The sequence below is a fragment of the Polypterus senegalus genome, chromosome 11 (assembly GCF_016835505.1).
Source record: "Polypterus senegalus isolate Bchr_013 chromosome 11, ASM1683550v1, whole genome shotgun sequence".
NCBI lineage: Eukaryota > Metazoa > Chordata > Cladistia > Polypteriformes > Polypteridae > Polypterus > Polypterus senegalus.
In genome coordinates this window covers 164,108,819-164,132,440 of record NC_053164.1, presented here as the reverse complement: position 1 = coordinate 164,132,440, position 23,622 = coordinate 164,108,819, and the positions used below count along the sequence as shown (strand labels likewise).

General features: G+C 34.2%; 1 protein-coding gene across 4 annotated transcripts in view; it reads right to left on the bottom strand.

The window, feature by feature from the left end:
- phf21b (PHD finger protein 21B) overlaps window positions 1-19,720 on the bottom strand; it is a 147,354-nt gene extending 127,634 nt beyond the window's left edge. Inside the window, exons 1-3 of one of the 4 annotated variants that reach the window (XM_039770009.1) lie at window positions 19,424-19,720; window positions 18,970-19,002; window positions 18,613-18,678 (exon numbers count right to left, since the gene is read on the bottom strand). In XM_039770009.1, the coding sequence (XP_039625943.1) occupies window positions 18,613-18,678; window positions 18,970-19,002; window positions 19,424-19,477 (153 nt within the window). In that variant the 5' untranslated portion in view covers window positions 19,478-19,720. The remainder of the gene's footprint in view (window positions 1-18,612; window positions 18,679-18,969; window positions 19,003-19,423) is intronic. The other 3 variants (XM_039770011.1, XM_039770010.1, XM_039770012.1) reach the window with 3 other exon arrangements.
- Between the last annotated feature and the right edge of the window lie 3,902 nt (window positions 19,721-23,622).

Genomic DNA, 23,622 nt, shown 5'->3' with positions numbered 1-23,622 from the left:
ATGCTTCCAACCTCACTAACTGGGCATCTATTTTAGACATTGTGTTGGAAGTGTGTCAGAGTTTATTAGATCCTCTACTAGATCCTTTTTTGAAACTCACATATGCAAATGCTACACAAAGATTTTGTTTTGTCAACATGTTTGCTCTCTAAATCAATTTGTTAATTTCTAAGAATTCCATATTTTCTTAAATTTTTTCCATATCTAAAAGATTGGTTCTGTTATCTAAAAATTGGAAAAATAAGGTTTAATCAGTGGGGACCTGTCCAGTTATTCCAGAAGATATGATAAGGAAGCCCATTTTCAACCCAGCAAACTTAGAAAGTAGATTTCAGGGTTTTTTATTTTCTACTCATTCATTTATTTAGTTATTGCTGTGTTTGTGATTATATATGCATATATACATATTGAATATATAGATTCATAAATTGATACACCTACATATTTGTCATTCAATGGATGAGGTTAAAGAAGATAAAATAAAAAGGAATGTAGTATTAATTTTTTTAATATGAACTGTTTAATGCATTATTGTAATGTCTTGCGACCTAAGACATTACAATTAGAAATTGATATATTTTACTCATACTGTTCACATACTATATTTTATCATAAGAGACTGATTATATGAACTTTCTGTGTATTTAGAATTATTTTTTTGCCTTTTAAAACACACAATTTATGGGACTGTTACTCCTACTTTCTAGAGAAAATATTCTTCTTGTTTCACCTGTAAAACTGGAAAAAATAATACTTTCCGTGATTGTATTGTGAAGCCAGAGTCTTTATGCTTAAGTTGGCTTCTAATTTCATTGTAAAGCACATATTATTATTTTATGCTGTTTCATTTACTGAATACTAAAACTCTTATAGTATATTTTAAATGGTAAAACCATTACAAAGTAATTTTGTATAAATTAAGTAAATACATGTTCTGTATAGAGTTACAAGAAAAAAAAGTCTTACCCTGAATTAATCTAATCCAAAATGCAATTCCATCTTTAGATAGATTTTATTTAATTAGATAAATGCTGAATGAGTGTTTTAAACAAAAAGCTTGAAAATGTTCATTTTCTTTAAGAACTTTTCTACTTGTATTCTCTTTGCCCATAATCAGGATTTAGTAGATCAAGACACATTTTAGGTCAAATTAATATAAGCATAGATTATTCAATTCCATAGCGTACTTAAACCAACTCTCCACACCACTGTTAATCCCAAATATTTAACACCTAATATTTCAGAAAACTTTGTTGCACAAATAATCAATGTGCACCAATAACAGGCAGGGATTATGTTCAGATCATTACCACTTTACAAGGCCATCCTGTGTCTTGTGTCAGACAAACTGCTGAGAAGAAACAGCACAGGAGCAAAGACAAAAAAATGAGAAAATAAATGACTATGTGCAACTCAATATGCTTCTCTAACAGCTTCTCCCGCACAGCCATGTATTAAAATGTGTTGCTAAGATACACACTGCTAAAGAAGTTCATTAAAGAATGCTTTAAACAAAGCTGCCAGGCTTCTGTGGCTTTTAAAGGCAACTATTATTTGGATGTATCCCTTGTGTTTGTAATTACATCCCTGCATGCCTTGCTCTCCATAGTTCATTTCTAAAAGCAAACCAACAAAACCACTATTTTTTACCTTTTATCCTAAGCCAAATGTACAGTAGCTATATTCTAAACCCTTAAGATGCCTTCCTCTTTAAACTTAAAGTAGGCTTAGAAGAGACAATCCAAAACAAAACACTAGATGCAGAATCAAATTTTACAACAGTTTTAATAAAAGTAACATAAAATAATACTCTTTTCTCGATTAATGTATCTAAAATATGCAGGTTTAAGCAGAAAATTGTTGGGAAATGAAAATAAAATTACATGGTACACACCTTATTCAAAAAAACTCTCCTTTTATCTTTAAAGTAACACACATCATGGCCAAATTTGCATATTTATAACAGAAATGCACTTCTGAATATTACGGAAAACGAATTCTTAATTGAAGAATGATCAACACAAATGAGGTAAAAAGAAAATTCAAACAAAACCACTATAAATATATTAACATTTACCATGAGAATATTTTGCTTATTGATACACATATACACACATATACATATATATATATACACATATACAAACATACACACACACATACTGTATCTATCTATGTATCATATATAAACATATATGTGTGTGTGTGTGTGTCTGTGGATCAGAGACTATCCCAGCAGAATGAAGATACCACTAATCCATCGCAGGCTAAATTAACCTAAATTCTCTCACATACCCAGCCAAATTACAGTCACCAATTCAACTCAAACACATCTTTGGGCTGAGGAATGGGATACCACTTTTTCTGCAGAGAAAAAAAAAACCCAAGCAGATACATTGAGAATATGCAACCTCTATATAGGATTGTTAGCTGGTCTCCAGGGGCTGTGAACCAGCATCTCCTATATGCATTCAGCACTGTCCCACTGTGCATTACTTATTTTCTCCGGATTTCCTCCAGGATGTATCTTCACATCCCAAGGACTTGCATGTTACATTATCTGGTGTCCCTAACCTTGCTCCTCTGTAAGAGTGAATGTGAATGAATCTATATTGCAGTGGACTAGTTTGGACAATGGAAAAATAAATTAATACCGTGTATATGTTACAGTAACCAATAAGATTTCCAAAAGCTGAAGTATTTGCTCTGTGCTTTTTTGAAATCATCAGAACTTCTTGAAATCTTAGAAATTTTAAAGTGGAAAGTAAGTGATACCAGTACGTTAGATTTTATGTTTCTTCTAAAATGTCAATATAGTATTAAAATACATTCTAGACCTTTTGAAAAAGCCAGCATTCAACAGAGAGTTCATATGAAATGACATAATGACACCAAAATAACTGCATTTTATTAAGAAATTAATTACACTTCATTAAAACAAAAATATATAAAATGTATTTATTTTTTCAAACACTGTCATTGTGATGATGACTGTTTCATATTACTTCTTTCAGGTGAAATACCAATTTATATTAACGCATCTAAAAGCAAAAACTAAAGCCCCATGTAGATGTGGAAATAATGATTAATGCAGAATGAACAGTTAAAAAAAATGATGAGTCTGTTCTAGAATATCAAAACGCATCTCTAAAAAAACTATAGAATTGAAGCTTAAAGGTAATGTTAATTATTTCTTGTGCGTTTAATAGTGTGAATCTTCAAAAATCAATTTAAAAAGCTGCAACCTGTAAAAAGGTAGGATCCATGTTTTGATCACTGCTGAAAAAACAAGTCACAGTAACAAGTCAGTCATTCCACGTTCAACTCACAAAGCGCTTATTATTCTACTAAAGCACTTTAACTACAGTATAATAAGGTGGGATTCTGAGACTTACTTTACGAGCTGCTCAGTTTTATGGGCACTTTCAAAAGGGTCACAATATGCTCTGGAACCTATCGTATTGCTATCAGATGTTATGGACTTGGAAATATGACATAATTGACAATTATTATCAATTATTATCTATTTAATATTTTGTAATAATTTCCCAAATGACTATTAGATTGAAAACACTCAAGACTTGATATTTCACCTTTTCAAATTCCTTTATCGCTAGGGATATCCCATATCCACTTTAGGTGCCCACTTTTCCATTATATATACAAAGTCCTCCATAACTACATGCATTGGGAGAGAAAAGTTAAAACTGTTATTTTTTCTGCATATATAGGTAATCTGTATTTCAATTTACAAGACAAATGTGAAACAAACTTATAATATATCACCTTTAGTTTGTATGCATTTGTACACATACAGTGAAACCAGGAGATTAAAAAAAATGTATTCCTTCACTGAATTTCAGGTAACGTCAAAGTACTAAGACATGCTAACATAAAGTAAATTTAGGTATTATAAAATCTAGTATTGCCTGAGGATCATTGGTGGATCAATGGCATCCACCCTATGACCAACAAATTAGATTTTTTTTTTCAATACCTTGGACCAGCCTTTACTACAGCTACTTTCAGTTTCTGTTTCAAAAGATTCTTCAATCTCCTTTTCAGGAAATGAAAGTCATGCATGATTGGATTTTTACCAGAAAACTGACTTGGCCAACAAACTAAGACTTTCAGCTTTGTTTTCCCTAATGGTCTTCTTGCTTTCACTGGCAGGTTGTTTTGGGTCATTGTCTTGCTTCATGAAGAGGTGCCAGCCCACAAGTCTGGAGGCATTTTCTTTTATACAGGCTGACGAGAGATTTCTATTCACTTCTGAAGCCATTCTGCTGTAATAATTATTATTAATATCTCCAATAATCAGTATGCTTCTTCCAGAGAAGGCCATGAGTACTTAAGCCATGACCCTACACTCATTATATTTCATTCATGAAGTAGTACTTTTATGATTATCCGCAGTTTGAAACTTTCCCCGCAGTATCAGCTTTTTACCACTGATACAGTTTATCTTTCCCTAATTTGTTTGTCATACTTTGTTACAGAACATTACTGTCTAATTTCTGGTATTTTTAACCAGTTCTAACTTGGCCCTTCTATATTGGGTGTTGAAGATTTACGGCGTTTAAAAATTTGCTACTGAAAACTTCTTTGAAAATTAGCTTGTTTTGCCTTCTGTACTGCAATGGTGGAGGTTATTGTTGATCTTAGCCAATGTACTGCGAGAGCTGTTTTCTTGTTAACTCATCTACCATCACTGTTGTCCTCATTTAACTTGTTGTTTCTGGCATGCTAAGTACTAATGGGTTTTTTTCCTTTTCAACACATTCTAAATTAGTTATTTTACTGCATCCCATTTCCATGCTACGGCTTAGACTCTTCTTTTTTATGGATAATTAATTACTGTGCATCTATATTTATGTCTACTGATTCCACAGAAAAACACCAAACATGAGAGGAAGTCTGAAAGCCTCCTGTTTTTTTCCCTTTATCTTCTTCCAGAAAAAGGCCAGGAGACTCCAGAGTCCAGTAAGGAGATATCACATCTGGTCAGGTGACACAGAAACTGATTAAAAAGAGACAAGAAATCCCAAAAAGTCAGTTCATTCTGACCTGAAGATTAGAACTAACTCCGCTACAAAGGGTCCTGACCCTGCTAAAGTGGATTGCTGATTCACACAAAAGCACAAAGAATTGTTTTTATTTATTTGTTTTTTTAGACTACTTAATGCATTTAATAAATCTTAAGAAATTCTAAGTGAGCAGAATGGAGTAATAACATTTGGCTGAAGCCCTGATTTTCTTTCTTTTCTCTCTCTTTTTGTAATAAAGTCATGTATCCTGGAATGCTTAAACATTTAAGTTCATGGTGGTTTTAGCATCCAAAATTGCCCCTGCCTCTTGACTCCCTTTTGGTCAGCCCCTCACAGACCAGAAAAAAAACAGCCAGGAATGAAGGATTGTCAGTAATGATGGGTATTTCTGTTCACTTTACTAAATCAATTCTTTTGATTCATTTTTAAGATTAAACACTGAAGCATGCATAAAGTCCAGGGGGACTTGAATGAGAGTCATGCAACTGGTTCTCAAGTAATGATTTGTTCACATATCAAATGTATGAAAATGATACCACTGGCTCTCACGTAGTGATTTGTTCACAAATCAGATCCATGAGAATCATACAACTAGTTCACAAGTAATAATTCATATTGAACTCAGCAGAATCAGATAATGATACATGCCCAGTACAGTCAATGAGCGGTACAACGGTGTGCACTAAAGTGAAGTTGAAAAAAAAAATTGTTAGAAATTGTTACAAATCAGAATAATATTTTTTATACAGTTCAGTTTTGTGAGACTGATTTGTTGAATGTACAAAAGGACATACACATTTTTTAATACTGTTTAAATATTCAGTTTGAAACAATTCCAATAAGGAATTGTATAAAACAAAACGATAATTATGTTCTAATATAAATGTGTTATTACTGTATTGTATGTGTATGATGACTGAGATGATCATCAGTGACAGAGTTTTCATTCGCCAATACTGATATAATCTGAACTCAGAAGAATCTTAAGTGAATGAAGTCAAGACTTATGATTCCGGTGGTCCTTGTGCATGCACTTTAAACATCTACCAGCATCTTTGAAACAGAAGATGCTGATGACATCACAAAGAACACTCATTCACAATACAGATGAGCTTCTCAGCAAATTCTTTCATGCCTGCTAATCTATTCATATGACTGAAAAAGAACAAATCATTTGAGAGTTGACCACCACTAGTTGTCAGTTTACTTCCGACAGCAAGGAAGGGAGTTACTTAAGACTGGTCCAGGTGTTTATACTGTATGAACTGCATTTTTAAGAAGGTCTCTAACCCTAAAAACTAGGGAATTGTGCTTACTATAGCATAATATCAAGGTCTTTAACTCTGTTAATTCCTAAATTTTGATTCTGATTGCAGGAAGCCAAAAGTCAAGCTTGGATTCTGCTAAAATTATGAGATGACTTTTGCAATTGTTGCTGTTGTGAAGACACCTTTTTCAACTTTTAAAGACATCTCCTGCCAGTTTCACATACAAACACACACACACGCGCACACACACACAGACAGAGACATACAGAGAGAACAGTAATATATACATATATTTATATTACTATATATATATATACTATATATTATATATATTACTATATATATACTATATACTATATATATATGAATTAATTCTAATTGTTTCATTTTACAGATATATAATAGCCTCACTCTAATACATATGTGAGTGCATGTGCTTGAGTATGAGTCAGTGAATACAGAAAATACAATCTATTAATACAAACTGATTGCTACCTTGCTCGTTTAACCTGCAGTATTTCTATTTCTTTACAGAATTTGTATTAATCCTAATTATCTCTTCAGCTTGTTTGCAGTTTCAAAGAAAGAACCAAAAATCTAATTTTTAGCAAATCTGAAGTAATGTGTATCCATTCTCAAATAATATGTTTACATTTCTTTCCTGTAAGTCATCATTGCGACTGTCTGCAGATGAACGGGGAACTAAGCCATATTAACAATTTGAGCTGACACTCTAAGAATTGTTTCTGTAGAACAATAACAAAGAAAGACTTTATAAAAATATCACAAAATACTGTGTAACAGAGCATGGATTAGTTAAATTATATTTTCAGCTCATATTTATTTAAAATAAATGTAGGAAATATTTTGAAATGTGTCAACATGTTAACCCTGTAAACTTTTAAGAAACAGTACCAAAAAAAATCAATGAACAATGTTATTCTTTTTCTGCTCTGTTTTAATGAGCTCCGCCAATCATTGTTGACACAGCAAATGCTTCACAACCTACCTCAACCCCCACACTAAGTCAGGCATTGAAGTGCTCCATTTGCAGCAGCAGCAGCATATGCTATCTTCCTCTTTCCATATGAAGAAGTTTGCAAACCCCCTCTACCAATCCGTTTCTTAAATGAAAACCGACCATGAACACAGCATTATATACAATATATCAAACAGGCATAAATTGTAAGTAAATTTAGAAAGCAGGATGTAATATTTAAGTTACAAGCTAAAATATGAAATATGGCTATTTTTAACATAGCATGTATATTTATAAAATGCAGTGTGTAATAAGAAGAATGGGAGCAACAATTAATATTTATAGTAATAGGGAACTCAGTGCTAGGCAGCATGCAGATGGTGAGCCTATTCACTTATTAATTCACTGTAGTCTTACAAATAATAAAAGCAAAACAATTATGCTCTTTGACACTTGGACAATCTTTGCCATGGGCACCTTTAAGATCTGAACAAAACAAGAATTTGTGGATGCCCCAGCTGGTATCCTGTCTCGAAAAAATTACCTTTCTGTCTCTGTACCACTGTTAAGTCCTTTTTTTGACTTTGTTCTTGATGTTATGTGTCAATCTGGTTTTTGCAGCCCCATTTACTGGTTAAGCACTTCCCACAGAAGGACATCTTCTAACCAAAAATCTAATGTGACTTTAATTTGCCTGATGTACCACATGTTATAAAATTAAACCTTTTCAAAGTTGAATAAATCAAAAAGCAGTGAGTATACCATGCAATCTTTTATCAGAATAAGTATATAAAATTATATAATTTTATAGAACAAATATGGCTACAATAATATATAACTCAGGGATGCTTTTAATTGTTACAAATGTTTCCATTTATTGTATCACACATATCAAGATAGACAGAGCATGGCTGAATAACTAATATGTAAGTAAATACAGAATAAACCTCAGTCCTTGTCATAAGCTATATTAATAAACCCAAATTGGTTAAATGTATTCTGTTTCATGGCTATATGGATTCAAAAGGCTAAAAAAATGTATATCTATTTAACAAAGATTTGTATATTTAGTTCCTTTATGCTAAAGGTTTAAAGCATTAAACACTGCAGCAGTGACCAAATGATGTGTGCAGTATTAAACAATTAGCCAGTTCATGTGTATAATCAGACAAAAAAAGGAAAACTTTAGTACAGAACTGACTATTGATAATCAAGGAAAAACGCAAGTCTGAAAATAAATCCTCAGTCTGAAAGACAAAGGCGTTGTAAACAAAACTTTCTAAATCTCCCGGATCATCATTAGAGCTGGCTCTAGTAATGAGGTAACATGGGATTAAGAGAGTTATTAAGAAGCTTCACTTAGTGAAGAAATTCAAAGTCAATTGAAATCAATTGCACCAAACTGACAGCAGGTGTCTTAACCAGCTTGATTTTTAAATTTTAAAGAGGCATTGTTTATTTTGTGGCAAATAAGAAGCTTACTAACCCAGATAAAACTCTATGTATTTATTAAGAAGTAACAAGATACATTACTGTTAATTTTTATAGTATAAACTAAAGTCTTGCTAAAATGACTAATAGAGGCACATAACACCTACAGAAATGGACTTGGGGTTCTCCAAAGCAGAACGAGAGATTTTCTACTTGAGGCAGCCAACAGATACATGTCCATTGAGCCTTAAGCACTGAGTGAGCAGATGTATTAAAATAACAAAATTAGAATGGGGACTATGCAGAAAAGTATACAGATGTCAGAGATTAAATAAAATTGTAACAGAAAAAATACAAAAAAAAATAGGTCAGGAGAAAATAAAATAATTAACAAGCCTTGAAATATTACAAGGCTTCAAGACTATATAACATACTCTTGCTATGGCCAACAAAGGTATGGCCAAGTCTTAAAAATATTGGTTGATACTGATGCATCTTAGGTGAACAAAGCTGACTTGACCACCAAACAAATATGACCGGCAGTGTGTGTGAGCCCATGTGATAACAGTTCAGATGACTAATACTGCCCAGATAGTGCATCATAGTTCCAACTTCAAAGCCTGGAGCATCACACAAAATAAACACAGCCATGAAATTTTGCTCAGAAATTGCCAAGTGGGTTACATTGCAAGGCTCTACAATAACAACAATACTAATTTAGGTAACTATTAAAATTATGTACTAACTACAAGAAAAAACACTTTCTAGTAGTAAGTAGTTATTTACTATCAGTTGTCACAATGCACTGGCTCAAAAGGGGTTTCTTGTAGTTTATTTTAAATGACAAAATTAAGAGTAGCATATAGTAGAATCTTGCACATAGACAAGTCCAAATCAACAACTGAAAAAAACTTATTATCTACTTATTAATTATTTACTTACAAGGAAGAACAGTAAATTGCTGGTATGTAATGCCACTCTCTCCCTTACTTTTCCATATTCAACCAAAGCTGGTTTTGCAACAACTCACTTTCTGTGTAGAAAGACCTTTTAATGTAAATACACAATAACCATTGTTACTGCAATGACTTCTGCTATTGGTGGAACTGTTCTAGTTAGTCAACTTTGTGATGTATCCATAAAACCACAAAGCAACGAGAGAGTGTCTGTTGAGGATGTTGTTCCCATGCTAAAATTGCCCAAGCTCATATACTTCTAATGGACGACCTTAATCTAGTCTGTGAGAAAACTAGTGAAAAGGAAATTTAAATAGCACAATCAATGAATCTAATAAATATTATCAAATAAACAATCAATAGGAGCAAAACACCACAGTGGACAGTTGCATTATAGGCATACAACCAGCTGCATGAAGGAAATGCAGCCTTCCATTTCCATCAGCTTGTGTCGTCTCAACAAGGAAAACAATAATTTCAACTAACTTAAACTTCACAGGGAACCACGATTAAGTGGCAGTATTTCCTACCACCCATTTAAACTTTGTACTTACAGCTAATATGAATGACAGGATATCTGCAAAATGTACCAGAATACCATCTTAAACAAAAAAATTAGTAAGGAAGGATTTATGAGTCCAAGTAAAGCTAATACTCAGTACTACTGGAATATCTACTTGGTCAGGTTACAAAGTATAACAAAGCAAAGATTCTGCAAATACTATTTGTTTTCAGTCTACAAATACTGCTTGTTTTCAGTATTACAAGTTTTATCTGATTAATGAGTATTATTATAAAGTACTGGTGTTGTCTGCAATGTTGGCATGGCATTCTGACAAAGGAACCAGCACATTGCCAATAAAAAAATGTGCTACAAACTAAATGCTGTTTACATTGAATTTTCACACTTTATAAGTTCTAATAAAATTACACAAAAAAAAGCATCTTGGGTAACCATTTTTTGACTTCATGAATTTCAAATTTACAAACAAAAACATGTTAGATTTAATAATTAGTGACCACTGTCAAGGGTGAAGATTTATCCCATAATTTCAGTCAAAATAAAATTCTTTACAGCATCACCAAAAAGCACAGACTGAAGCAGATGTTCAGAGTGTCAGAATATCACTGCTGTGTTCAAATTCTAAAATAATCAAAAGATTGTGAACTAAATAGACTGAATTAGCACCATGCAAGCATTTTATCTACAGAGCCAAAAGCTACTCTTGATAACTCATACAAGTCTTACTTTCTCTTACATAATATTATGCCTGGTTCTTTACTAAAAGCGTGCAAAATAAGTTAAACACAAATAAATATATACTTTGGGAACACTAATACACAGTTTGTTTTGATAAAATGTGCATAAAAACTACAAAAAACTGCAACCAGGACAAAAAAGTAGTTCAACACATATAATTTGGGTGTATTTTGGAGAGTTACAGTTGAACCCTAGCAAAACATGGAGGTACATAAATGGTGAATAACAATCAAAAGAGATCTATCTGATTTCCAGTGCTAACACATATGCCATTTGTGTAAATTACAGGAAAGCACCATTGAAAATACAAGTGCTATTTTAACCCCCTAACCCTAATGTTGTCCTTGATTCGATCAAAAAAAAATTATGCACTTATCTTACTTAAAACAGGCAAGGTGAACTTTGTACTTAATTCTACACTTTTAAAACAATTTCTTCTAGAAGTGAAAGTTGGAGTTGTTAAATCTACATAAAACAATCCTTTGAAACGCACAATGCCAATATTCTGAAACTTATTTAAATGCATCCAGTTAAGTGCATCGAGTGCATGTATAACAAGGTTAATTGCCCTTCCCTGTGCAGAGTAAGTAAACCAAATATGACAAGTTGTTTCTTCCTTGAGAATTTCCTGTGATTCGTTATTGAATATTTTAAAGCCTTGAAAGTAACACGGTTTGATTTCAAGCTTCATACAGTCCTATGCTAAGCATACTGTATATAGCATAAAATTAGTTATAAGGCAGCACAAGAATTAGCTAGAGCTGCTATGTGGTTTGCCGAGGTTATGGCCTTCTATACTTCAAAGATTTGTGCTAAATATGAACAATCCTGAGAATAATGGGCTTCTTATGTTCCTGCCCCTCCCACAAATATACAGAATTAAGCTGCAGAAATAAAAAAATGTGTAACAAACTCATGATAATCAAACAGAATGACTCTTTATACAAAGAGAGATTACCAGTGTGAAGAAATCAAGTAAAAATAAAAATATTCACTGTGGCACAGCATTCAATCATGTTTCCAAGGTTCATATCCGAAGCCCAGCTGCTGTCCTCCCTCATTTTGTGTGTAAGGTTTGGGAATTTTCTTTGGATAGTTTCTTTTTTTTTTTTTTTGGCCCACTTCTGAAGGACAGATGTGTTAGGGTTACTTAGCCATTCTAAATCATGATCTATTGGTATATGCGTGAGAGGCTTCTTAGGCTGACTTCCAGCCTTGTGTCTGATGCTGGCAGGAATGCCTCCACCCATAAACACCAAATTGGACAGAACTGGATTTTGAGGATGTTATATTAGGAATAACGTATTTCACAGTAAATATATTGGTGACAATAAAGAAAGCACAAGATAAAAGGCTTTCATTTTTAAACAAATTTTCAACCTGACCCTGCATTGTAAAACCTACAAAAGACCTATTATTAAAAGTACCCAGAAATTAGAATTTATATTACACCATTCAGTGATAAGATTTTAAACTAGCTGAGGACGATTTGTTTTTTCTTAAGATCTCATCGAAACGTCATAAGGCATTGTAGTTCACTTCATTTCATGACCTATCCATTCCAATAAATGGCTGAAGTAGCTACATTCTATTCTGGAGAATCTGAGCAAAAGCCAAACCTAGGGTGCCAACCCATTGACTGGCACATTCACGCTAAGTCTTACACAGTCAGTTCAGAGTCACAAATTAACCTAACTGGCATGTTTCTAGAATATGACTGGAAGTACATGAGTACAGAGTACATGCAGGTAACTGAGCTAACTCCACAGGAATTTAAACTTGGGACTCTGGGGTAGCAGTGCTAACCACTACACTACTTACAAGTACATAATTTTATGAGGTTTAGCTTTCTTGAAACTATAATTTACTTTAATTACAAAACAAAAAAATGCTATCCATTGTCAGTTTGAAAATTATCTAAAATACCCACATAAACTAAAGACATCACAGAAAAGCGCCACAAAAACAGAAAATGTGTGTAATCTCCAAACATAACAGCAAATGAAAGGAATATTTTCATAGCAATTTCCTTTACAAGAAAGCCCCTGGAATTTTCAGTACCTTTCAATGAGTAACTAATGTTGTACTTTCTGCATCATGATAATTGATGAGTCTATTAAATTTGTCACAGGCATTAGTTCATTTCAGCAGTCACATATGATATCATCATATAATCTTAAGAAGAGAAATCAAGCTTAAATAAATAAAGGAATGTAAAATAAAGAAGTACAGACTAAACCAATTTTCATCTATTTTCTAATTTTTTGTATCTAATGTTGTTGGGAGCCAGTGCCAACATGCCAACACTGGGCTCAAGGCAGGAAGCAACCCTAAAGAGACTGCCAGCCCTTTCCTGACTTACTCACCCACACAAGCCAAATTAGAACCTGCAATTAACTTATCATGAACATCTTTGAGCATGTTGCAGGGAAACTGGATAACCATTCAGATAAACAGTAGATTCAAATATCCAGGTAAAAAGTACAAAAATGTAAATGTTCATATATATAAGCTTACTATATATGACATTATTGCAAGCATTTTAATACTGTATGAGCATTTAGTGATCTGTTTTTAATCTATTTAGAGTATATATCTAACTACCTATAGATGGGAGCTCCCACAGAAAATAAACCATAATAAGAAGGAAATAATTTTGCCAAAGACGCAAAACTCATACAAATATGGGCAGGAAAAGAACAAGATCACATATAAGGGAAAATAGTAAACTCAAATAACAGCTCCTAAAAATAAAGGCCTCCATTATCTCTCTTATGCTAGTCGAACTTCACCAGATGACATATTTTAACTGCTTCACGAATTGTGCCTTTAATTTTTTTTGTTTACGTTTTTTTATAAATAAATGGAAAAGTAATGAAATACAACCTATGAATTCTGAATCCTCCTGATGCAAAACTAGAATTTCTCAGAAGTAATAAAACAAAAAAGTAAATTAGGATATTCATGGAGGCTTGAAGAATACTGTAATAACTTTGCCGCATGCTTTATACATTTTTGATTAATGTTTTCTGTTTGAATTAATATTACATTAATAAAAGACGTGCATCAGTCCTTTCTCTTGCAAATATACTCATAGGTTCTTGCTATTATTTACTATATGAGTTTTTACTCATTGTTTTCCGTAACTGGGAGCTTAACAAACAAGTGGTATGGCAAAATGGCTAAGCAAATCAGGTAAGCTGATTTGTGATCTCTATAAATTAAAACTATGTTATGTATTTTAATACACTTTTGTTTATCATGGCACTAAAGAATGACGTGTTACATGATGGTTGGACATCTAAGTAGGGATTTCATTTACTCTGTACACATTACAATACTTCTACTGCTAAAGGATAAAATGCCATTTAGGAAACCAGAACAAAATCTTGGAGGTAATTAAACAAAAAACAAAAACAAACATATAGATACTTAACATACTCTGATATGATTCTATAATTCATTTGCCCTGTGCAGGCATTTATTATTTAAACTTACTATTCCATTGCCATAGTCCTGGAAGTTAGAATCTATGTTGGGAACAAAAACAAGGCAGGACAACTGGAAGAAATGACACTACTTTTGATTTCACTTGATCCATTTACACTTTCAATATATCACATTCATCTGTTTTTTCCACTATGATCCAAAGCTTGAAGACTTTATCCTGCCAGCAACAGGTTAATACAGGAAATAATGCTGGATAGCATACGTTCTTATCATTCTTCTAGATGGAGTGTGGCATACAGGTTGCAGGCTGGCAGGACATACAAGTAAGAATTTCACTGTACTCCTTACACATGACAAAACTCCTACCGCTGCTACTACTACTACTATATGTCTTTTGACAAAACAGTTATTACATTTATAATTATGTTAAAACATTCATTCCTCCACCCACTTCCATGTATGTTTTAATTTTTGATAACACTGCAAAAATGTAGTCAAACATTTTTATTCATAATCAGACTAATCAATAATTATTTTAAATACCACATTTCATAAAGCGAACAGACATTTTAAAGAGTACACAAAAATGCAAAGATGAAAGCATATTTCAAGGAGTACAAATACACACCAAAGAATCCACATATTTTTCTGTTAATTTGAAGCATTACACTTGATAGCAATACGTAATAAAAGATAATTAGCCTGAAGGATTTTTATACACTATATTAGTTTGAGGTGTTAAAGTAAATTACTCTTTTTCAACAAGTTCCTAATTTCCACTGACTAATATCATCTCTTCTGTCTAAAGTCATGTGAATGGTAAGTAGGATGGCTGCAGCTCTGTGCTGCTAACGGTAGACTCCAAATGAATAAGTGATGCACTTAATCAGCTTAGTGAGGATGGAAAGTACTGGCTGCAGCAAAATCAGTTAATGGGCACTGCACCTGACTTGAAAAGAAAAAGTAAAAGGAAAGGGTATATCTTCAAAGAATGTGTACACATGAGCATCTAATTTATTTAAACAAACATAAAATGTCTGCAGTCTAGGAAGCAGAAAATCACCACAGAAACAAATACAATCTGCATCTTTCCTAAAATAGGAGAGAATGTCAAAGGCCATCAAATTTAACCAACTGCTCATCGAAAATTTGGGCTTAAAATAACTTAAGGCTAACTAATGCAAGGGAGGATTACACTGGATGCACCGCCTGAAACATGGAGAACAATTTGTGGTGTCTCCTTGACACTCTTGCCTGTAAAATAGCTCTTCCTGCATCTACAGTTGAAGCGGACATTCCAGTAAATTCATCCTGTGCAACTTTTAGGCGGATGACGAGATATTAAAGGACTGAAGAGGAGGCGATCCAACACTGTAGTCACCAGCTTGTGCTGTTTAATAAGATGACTCAAACACAGTGAGAGGCTGATGTTATAAATTACAGCAGCAGATCAGCTAGGCCTCCAAAGAGATTTTATTAGACCGTCTTCCCTCCTCCTCTGTGTTCCCATCTGCCTCAAACCTCACAGAGCATAAAGGGTAAAGAAAGAAAACAAAAAATCAACCAAAAACAATGTGCTCCACCACAATAAGACATGACCAGAGTGAGGACCCACAAGTTGGCTTCAGTTTTTTTGGTTTATTTTCCTGCTTTTTGAGATGATCTTGTGTCTGATTTGGAAAAAAAGATGATATTCCATATAACTAATAAAAGTGCTATAACAAAACTGACGTAGAAAGCATTGTATATTTTCTCCCGCAATACCTTATAAACACCGTATCGTTTATAAATCTCTATAATAAGCTTGTGATGGTGGCGCATTAGTAGCCTTCAACAACTGACAGAAATCATTCGATAGAATTTATTGCTGAAAGTCAGTTAAACCTGAGCACGTTTAAACATAATAACGCAACTCAACGCACGTAAAATTTGGGGCTGTTTATGACACGTCGAGAGTGGTTAGCTTTTCCGCTACTGCATTAGCAGAGCTGCAAGACAAACAATTGTTTTCTGTCCTTCTTTCTCAAATGTATTACTTTAAAACCTGTAGGAATTTGTGCACGCATTAAACTCGTTTAAATATGTGTGAATACTGGTCCAGATTTTGAAAAGGTGCTGCTAAATGCCGGAAGATTGACTATCTCTTTCTTTCCTTCCAAATCAGGTGAAATGTTTTGCTGAGAGCAAGCTGCACTGCAAGCATACAAACTGAAAATGATGCAAACAAGAATAACCGCGCTCGTTATTTGAGCCACTTCTTATGGGCGTGTACTAGAATTAGAACGTTTAGATGCCTATAATGAATATATATATATATATATATATATATATATATATATATATATATATATATATATATATATATATATATATATATATATATATATATATATATATGTGTGTGTGTGTGTACATTAAAAATGTTCAGAGAGTATTGGTAAATATTTTTGACAATCGGTAACATTAAGCATAAAGATACACTAACAATCACGAATCTGTTAATACTAGTATCTAGCTGAAGCATGTATTAAAAAATCCTTACTCAGCAGGTACTATAAAGACTTAACAACTTGTTCGTTTTTTTTTTTTTTCAGACTACAAATTATTTTTTCTCCCCTTTTACCAGGAGGCCGGGGTTTATCAATACCGCGAACAAATCAAATTTGTATTTCCTCCAGTGATTAAACATCTTTTGTGCCTTGCCGAGTAGCTTTTTCTACCCCCTCTACTCTCTTGCCTTCTTCCATGTGCCCCTCCCCCTTCAAAAAAAAACGGCACCAAAGCAATCAAAATGGTAATGTTCAGCATGAATGGGGAACCCATCCCCCACCTCGAAACTCTGCAGACTTTTTCTCCATGTTAGGAATAAACCAACATATCCCCTCCCCCTTCACAAAATGGAAGCTTCCACTATCAAACTGGAAGTGATTTTACAAAAACACCTAAAAGAGAAAGAAATCGTTTCCCAATAACACTGCCAAAACGAAAAAGGAAGCAAGCATCTGGATGTAGCCGAAAGGCAAAGATTACGCATAAAGATGCTATTTGACTTTAATATGCGTTGGAATTACAGTTTTTTTTAATTCCAAAAATATTTCTATTTAAATAAACCACTTTCGTTGACGCAAGTAACTACAGTCACTTTGTTAAAATACTTCCTGTAGTCACCGCGATCATTTATTACTTATTATTATTATTATTAGTATTATTATTATTATTATTATTTCTTAAAAATAAGATTAAGTATTCGATTAGTTTAGGGCTAGATTCCTAAGCAAACGGCATCGATTAAACTTAAAATAAAAGATCAATAGATTCCACAAGGTAGGTCAAGAAATCACTGACAGCTCTGGCAAAGCTCAAATGCAGCCTAAAGTTATTAGGAGAGATGGCGTGTTCTGCGTGCACAAGACGTGGCCTGCTTGAACTTTATTCAGTGCGCGAGTGATCGCCGTGCGAGTAGAGAGCACTATTGTGGCAGAAACATTCAATGGCATCTGTCCACGGTGCTGAAAAAATGTACCCTCCTCCTCCACCACCTCCTCCGCCTGCTCTTTTGCTAAAATCAGCTATCATGCCTTGAATGTACAACAAAAAAGAGCTTGCCGATGTACACCTTAACTTACGTGAATAGCACAGTGAATTAAGTACATAGATTAAATCAAGTTCTACTTGTCACCCGATGGATGCGGGCTTATAAAAAGTGGTAGTGAACTCTAATCAAACGCTCACACGTCAGTTCCAACCGAGAAGAGGAAAAATGCAACAGAAGAGAAAGTAATCAATAAAAACTGCCGGCATAGTGTGACAAAGAAAAAATGCGAGCCAGAAAGACCTAACAATCATAAACAACTTCATCAGAAGGCTTTTATCTTTGCAGATAGCCGATTCCGTGTCGAGTAAGCGCTGATGGACGACGATTTTAGTCATTTTCCTTCCACACTCCAGAAACATGTCGACCCTCCTCAAAATGGACGCTAAATTTTTTTCTGTACTTCAGCGCTTGCCTAACTTGTACCAAAGCTATTTCTACGTAAGCCCGAACTACACAAGTCATGAAATAAACAGCAAAACTAACCCAATCAAGTCACAAAGACATCATGCCACTAAAGAGAAAAACGCAAAAACCCATTTCAACTTAATTCCGTCAAAAGGCAGCAACCCGAAATGGTCGATAAATTACATAGCAATAGCTTTAGCACAGTCTGAAATAGCTTACTTGTTTCTCACTAAGAGCTGTAATTCTTGATTGCCTTTCATGGAGTTGTTTCTTAAGATCACCGTTCTATAAAATGAAGCACAAAACACAATCAATGTCGTACGGTAGTAATCATTATGTTATGCCTATTTTGTTTATTGAACAACACCAATGCCGAACGATTGCTCAATAACAAGAGTCTGAAATGTTTAGCATACAACAAGCATCGAAACATCACCAAAAGGCCAGCGCCGAGTTAAAAAGCAAAAGAATGGAGATCTATGTTGATAAAGTTTTTCCCCCATCAAATGCGAACACAGGCGACCTTTTAAAACAGTGGTGGGGATTTATAATGCTTTAGGAATTATTTTCAATTACCTGTGGGTCTTGCTTCATCTGTGCAACTAGTTTCTAAAGAGAAAGAAAAAGCATAAAACAAGGATTACAAAACTGTTTCAAGTTAGTATGTATGGGAGGAACAAAGAGCCCAAGCAAATACTGCGAGTCAGTTTTCACCAGCTCATAAATATTCAGGTCTCGTCCTAATCTCTACCAAGCACCACTGCATTATTCCTCCAAATCCGTGTTGCTCTGAGGGGGAAAAAGGCTAAATAAAATTCCGAAACTACTCCGAAAAGTAGCTGAAACACGTCTCACTTAACTACACTTCATGTCTCTGTCCGACATTACAGCAAAAACAGCATAAAAAGCTCGGTGCACTTAGCTTATAGGAAAGCACAGCTTGAGCGATCGATCCCACCAGATTTTTCCCCCACTCGCTCTCATTCGCTCAAAGACCAATAAGGATAAAATTATAAGATTTTTTACATACCTGATGACACTGGATTTCCACTTTCAACGCCTCTTGTAGGCCCTGTAGTTCCATGTTTGGACTTTCAAAGCACTTTTTTACCACTTTCAAAGCAATCGCGAACAAGTTTGCGCAAAAAATAAAATTAAAAAAAGCGACAATAACAATCGAAAGAACAACTACTCAGTCTGCAAAGCAAGTTCTTGCCTCTTTGCTGGGGACAGGACTCATCACTCACTTTACGCCTGTGTTGAAAGTCATCTAAACACATAATAAAGATATCTGCGCATACACAGATCCATCGCTAAAATGATTTAAACGCAATGCGTAACAATGAAAAACTAATCTTTAGAATTATTTCGATAAAAATGACTTAAAAAAGGAGGACTAGATTCTGTCCGAGTGCGCGGCTTGATTTCACTTTGCCTCGGGAAAAGTTGCGCTTCGGCTGTCAATGCTAATTCGAAAGTTCCCGGATGGAGCAGTGAAAGAGCAGAATTCTCTTTCTCAAATACACACACACACACACACACATGCACGTACACACAAAAAAACAGAGGCGCGCGCACGCGCGCGCGGTTACTAGCAGACATGCGCACTCAAAATTACTGCTTAACGGGAACATCACATGGTAAATGTAAGTTCAAAGGGTTATTTTGTATGAAAGAATTTATAACCAGTAGGCTTAGTTCCTGCTGCATGGTAATCATATATATATATTTACAAGCCGGCACTTGTCTGATTGTTTTTAATTCAACGCATCACATTCGTCTCAATAGCAGGATTTATTATTATCACTGTTTAAGCTCGAGGAAGATGAAGCAAAAGTATGAAATCTTCGTGAACGCTTACGTGTGCATTCAGTTTTTTTTTATACCACTGTGATTATATGAAAAAAAAATTGTTAAATAATTGGCATTTTTTCATATTTTTCTATGGAACAAAATTATATAAATGGAATTTAAACGTAAAAATATTAAAATCATTTAATTGTGTGATCTAAAATTTAAGTGAGAATTTAACAGAAAAAAATAGCAATGCAAAAAAGTTCACCTAAAACTGTTTTAGACTACTGATGTTAGAGAATAATGAGTTAACTTTAAACTTTTTCATCCCATGCACCTTATAAATTCGCAATATGCTCTCTTTTCCCCTTTTTAAGCCCCAAGTCAGGAATGTACAGAATGTAATACTCAGGCAAGCTCAACTGGAGACCTTTTCACATTGTATCATACACAGTGTGATGTCAGCACATGTGCTTTGCCAGGTGAATATCCTCCAAAATTAAATGTGAACACGCTAAAGAAAACTTTAGAAGAATGAGACATTTGACCATAAGTGAAGTTATTTACAGTGGATTCATAAAGTTTTTAGACCCCTTCACTTTCTGTACACTTTATTGTGTTGTTAATTTCATTTTAAATTGATGCATTTGGGATTTTGCCCATCAATCTACACTCAATAACCCATAATGACAAAGTGAAGATCTCTTTTCAGAAAGGTTTGAAAAGCTTTAAAGAATCAAAACACAAATCTCTCATTTATATAAGAATTCAGACCCTTTGCTGCAACACTCCAAATTGTGATCAGGGTCATCCTGTTTACCTTATTTGTCCTTGAGATATGTCTAGAATGTGAGTGGAGCCTACTTGTGGCAAACTGAAATGATTGGACATAGTTTAGAAAGACACAAATCTATGTACAGTATATAAGGCCCCACAATTCACTCAGCATATCAGGACAAAAACCAAGCCATGAAGTCTAAAGAATTCTCTGTAGATCTCTGAAATAAAACTGGTGAGGCAGAGAACAGGGCAAGGGTATAAAACTATTTCAAAAGCTTTGAGTGTACCTAGGAGCATCATGCCCTCAATAATTGTGTAATGGAAGAAGTTTGGAACCACTAGAACTCTTCCTATAGTTGGCTGTCCACCAAACTGAGTTACTGGGCAAGAAGAGCCCTGATCAGAGAGGTGACTAAGGACCCAATGTTTACTCTAACAGAGCTTCAGAAGTACTCTGGTGAGATGGTAGAACCTGTCATAAGGGCATCCATCTCAACAGTGCTCCATCAATCAGGCATTTATGAGGGAATGGATAGATGGAAGGCACCATCGAGAAAAAAAATATGACAGTTTAAAGGACTCAAAGCATGAGGAAAAACTCTGAGACAAAAAGTGAACTCTTTGAGCAGAACTCCGAGCACTATGTTGGGCAAAGACCAGACACTGCTCATCACCTAACTAATACCATCCCTACAGTGAAGCATGGTGATGGAAGCATCATACAATGCGGGTATTTTTCAGTGGCAGGGACAGGGAGACTGGTCAGAGTTGACAGAAGGATGAATGAAGCCAAATACAGAGTGGTCCTTGAAGACAGTTTGCTGCAGAGTACACAATACCTCAGACTATGGCAATGATTTACCTTGCATTACAACAGTGACTTAAACCATACAACCAAGGCCATGCTGGAGCAGCTTCAGAACACGTCTGACTGCCCTTGAGTGATCCAGCTAAAGCCCAAACTTAAACCAAATTAAGCATATGTGGAGAGACATGAAGATGGCAGTTTACAGACGCTTCCCATCCAATCTAATGGAGCTTTAAAAGGATCAACCATGAAGAATGGATAAAGTGCTCAAATACAGGTGTACAAAGCTTGTAGAAACTCAAGATGTGACGCTGCCATTTTTGCCAAAGGAGCTTTTACAAACTACTGAATTAAGAGTCTGAATACTTTCTAATAAATCTGCAAACCTTTCTGAAAGTATGTTTTCACTTTGTCATTATGGGTTATTCAGTGCAGATTGATGAGAAAAACGCAAATTTATCCATTTAAAATAAAATTTACAATGCAATAAAGTGTGCAGAAAATGAAGTGATCAGAGCACTTTCTGAATCCACTGTATTTTAATCTGTCTAAATCATTTCCACAATGAAAAGTGAAAAGTGTCCATAGCATCCTGATTCATGCATCTCCTAAACTGTGCACAGCAAGCTACAGGGTGACCCAAGTGATCTACACCGATGCTTTAGTTCTAAGAATTAAAGGAATGCAAGGTTTCCCCTGTTTTTTTCTCTTAAGTCATGTTGTCATTTGACATAACATTAATAAAAAATCTAGGAAATACTTTTTCACACTGTGTGTTCAGGTAATCTGAACCAAATTACCAAGCCATGCAGATAAAACAGAAGTCTTGATAGTTTTGAAAAAGTATCTGGTTGACTCATTGATACCCAGAAAACCCTGATGGACAGAATGGGATCTAGTTTATAAATCTTTGTAGGCTGAAACAAAAGAGAGCACAATGGAAAGATTTAAACAAAAACTACTATAAGTCAGTTTATGCAGAAATAAAATTATTTGTGGATGAAAAAGCTGTGTAATGAAATTTATTATATTTTATCCTGTGACAGATGAGAATGATGAATTGAGAAACTACACATACTTATTAAAATTTATCCTTGGTAAGAAGTATAATGCCTGGTATAAGAACTGTTAAGAACTTTACAAAGCATATTGCTTAGAGACCCCAACTGAGAAATCATTGCATCTGTTGAAGTATAATATTATTCTGTTCAGCTAGTTTTACTTTTGTAAATATTGGATTTAATATTATTGTTTTCAGTCCCTTTAGGCCAATGATCTCAGTACTGTAATGAGAGAATAGAATATAAAGCAATATACTGGTTTTACAGTGATATCCCATGAAGAAAATACATACTCTCACAATTTGATCATTTTTTCTTTACTCTGTACTAGTCTAACATTAGAGCACATTCACTGTTTTTCTGGATCTTTTTGCTATTGTATTACCTTTTTTCTTTCTCTTTCTTAATTTATTCTTTGAATATATTTGCATCATAAGGCTGTCAGAACAGAAGAACAGTGATGTTTTTTGGCAGTAAATTAAAGCTTTTCTTTCATCATTTTTTTTTACTTTTTCATTTGTCAAGAATTCTTTATTTGGAGGTTCAATGCAGTTACCCCAAAGAGAGTTTGTAAAGCCTTTCCTTGTCAAATGAGGCCATTTTCTTTAGTTTTAACATTAGTGTCATCAGCAAGAAAATTATAGAATTTGAAAGTGTTTATCTTTAGCCATGGTGATGAAATATGCGTTAGCTGCTATATCATGGACAAATGTACTTGGATTATATGTGGTGGATTTCAGATTGATTGATAAAGCTTAACTCATTCTTCTTCGGCACAAGCTACAG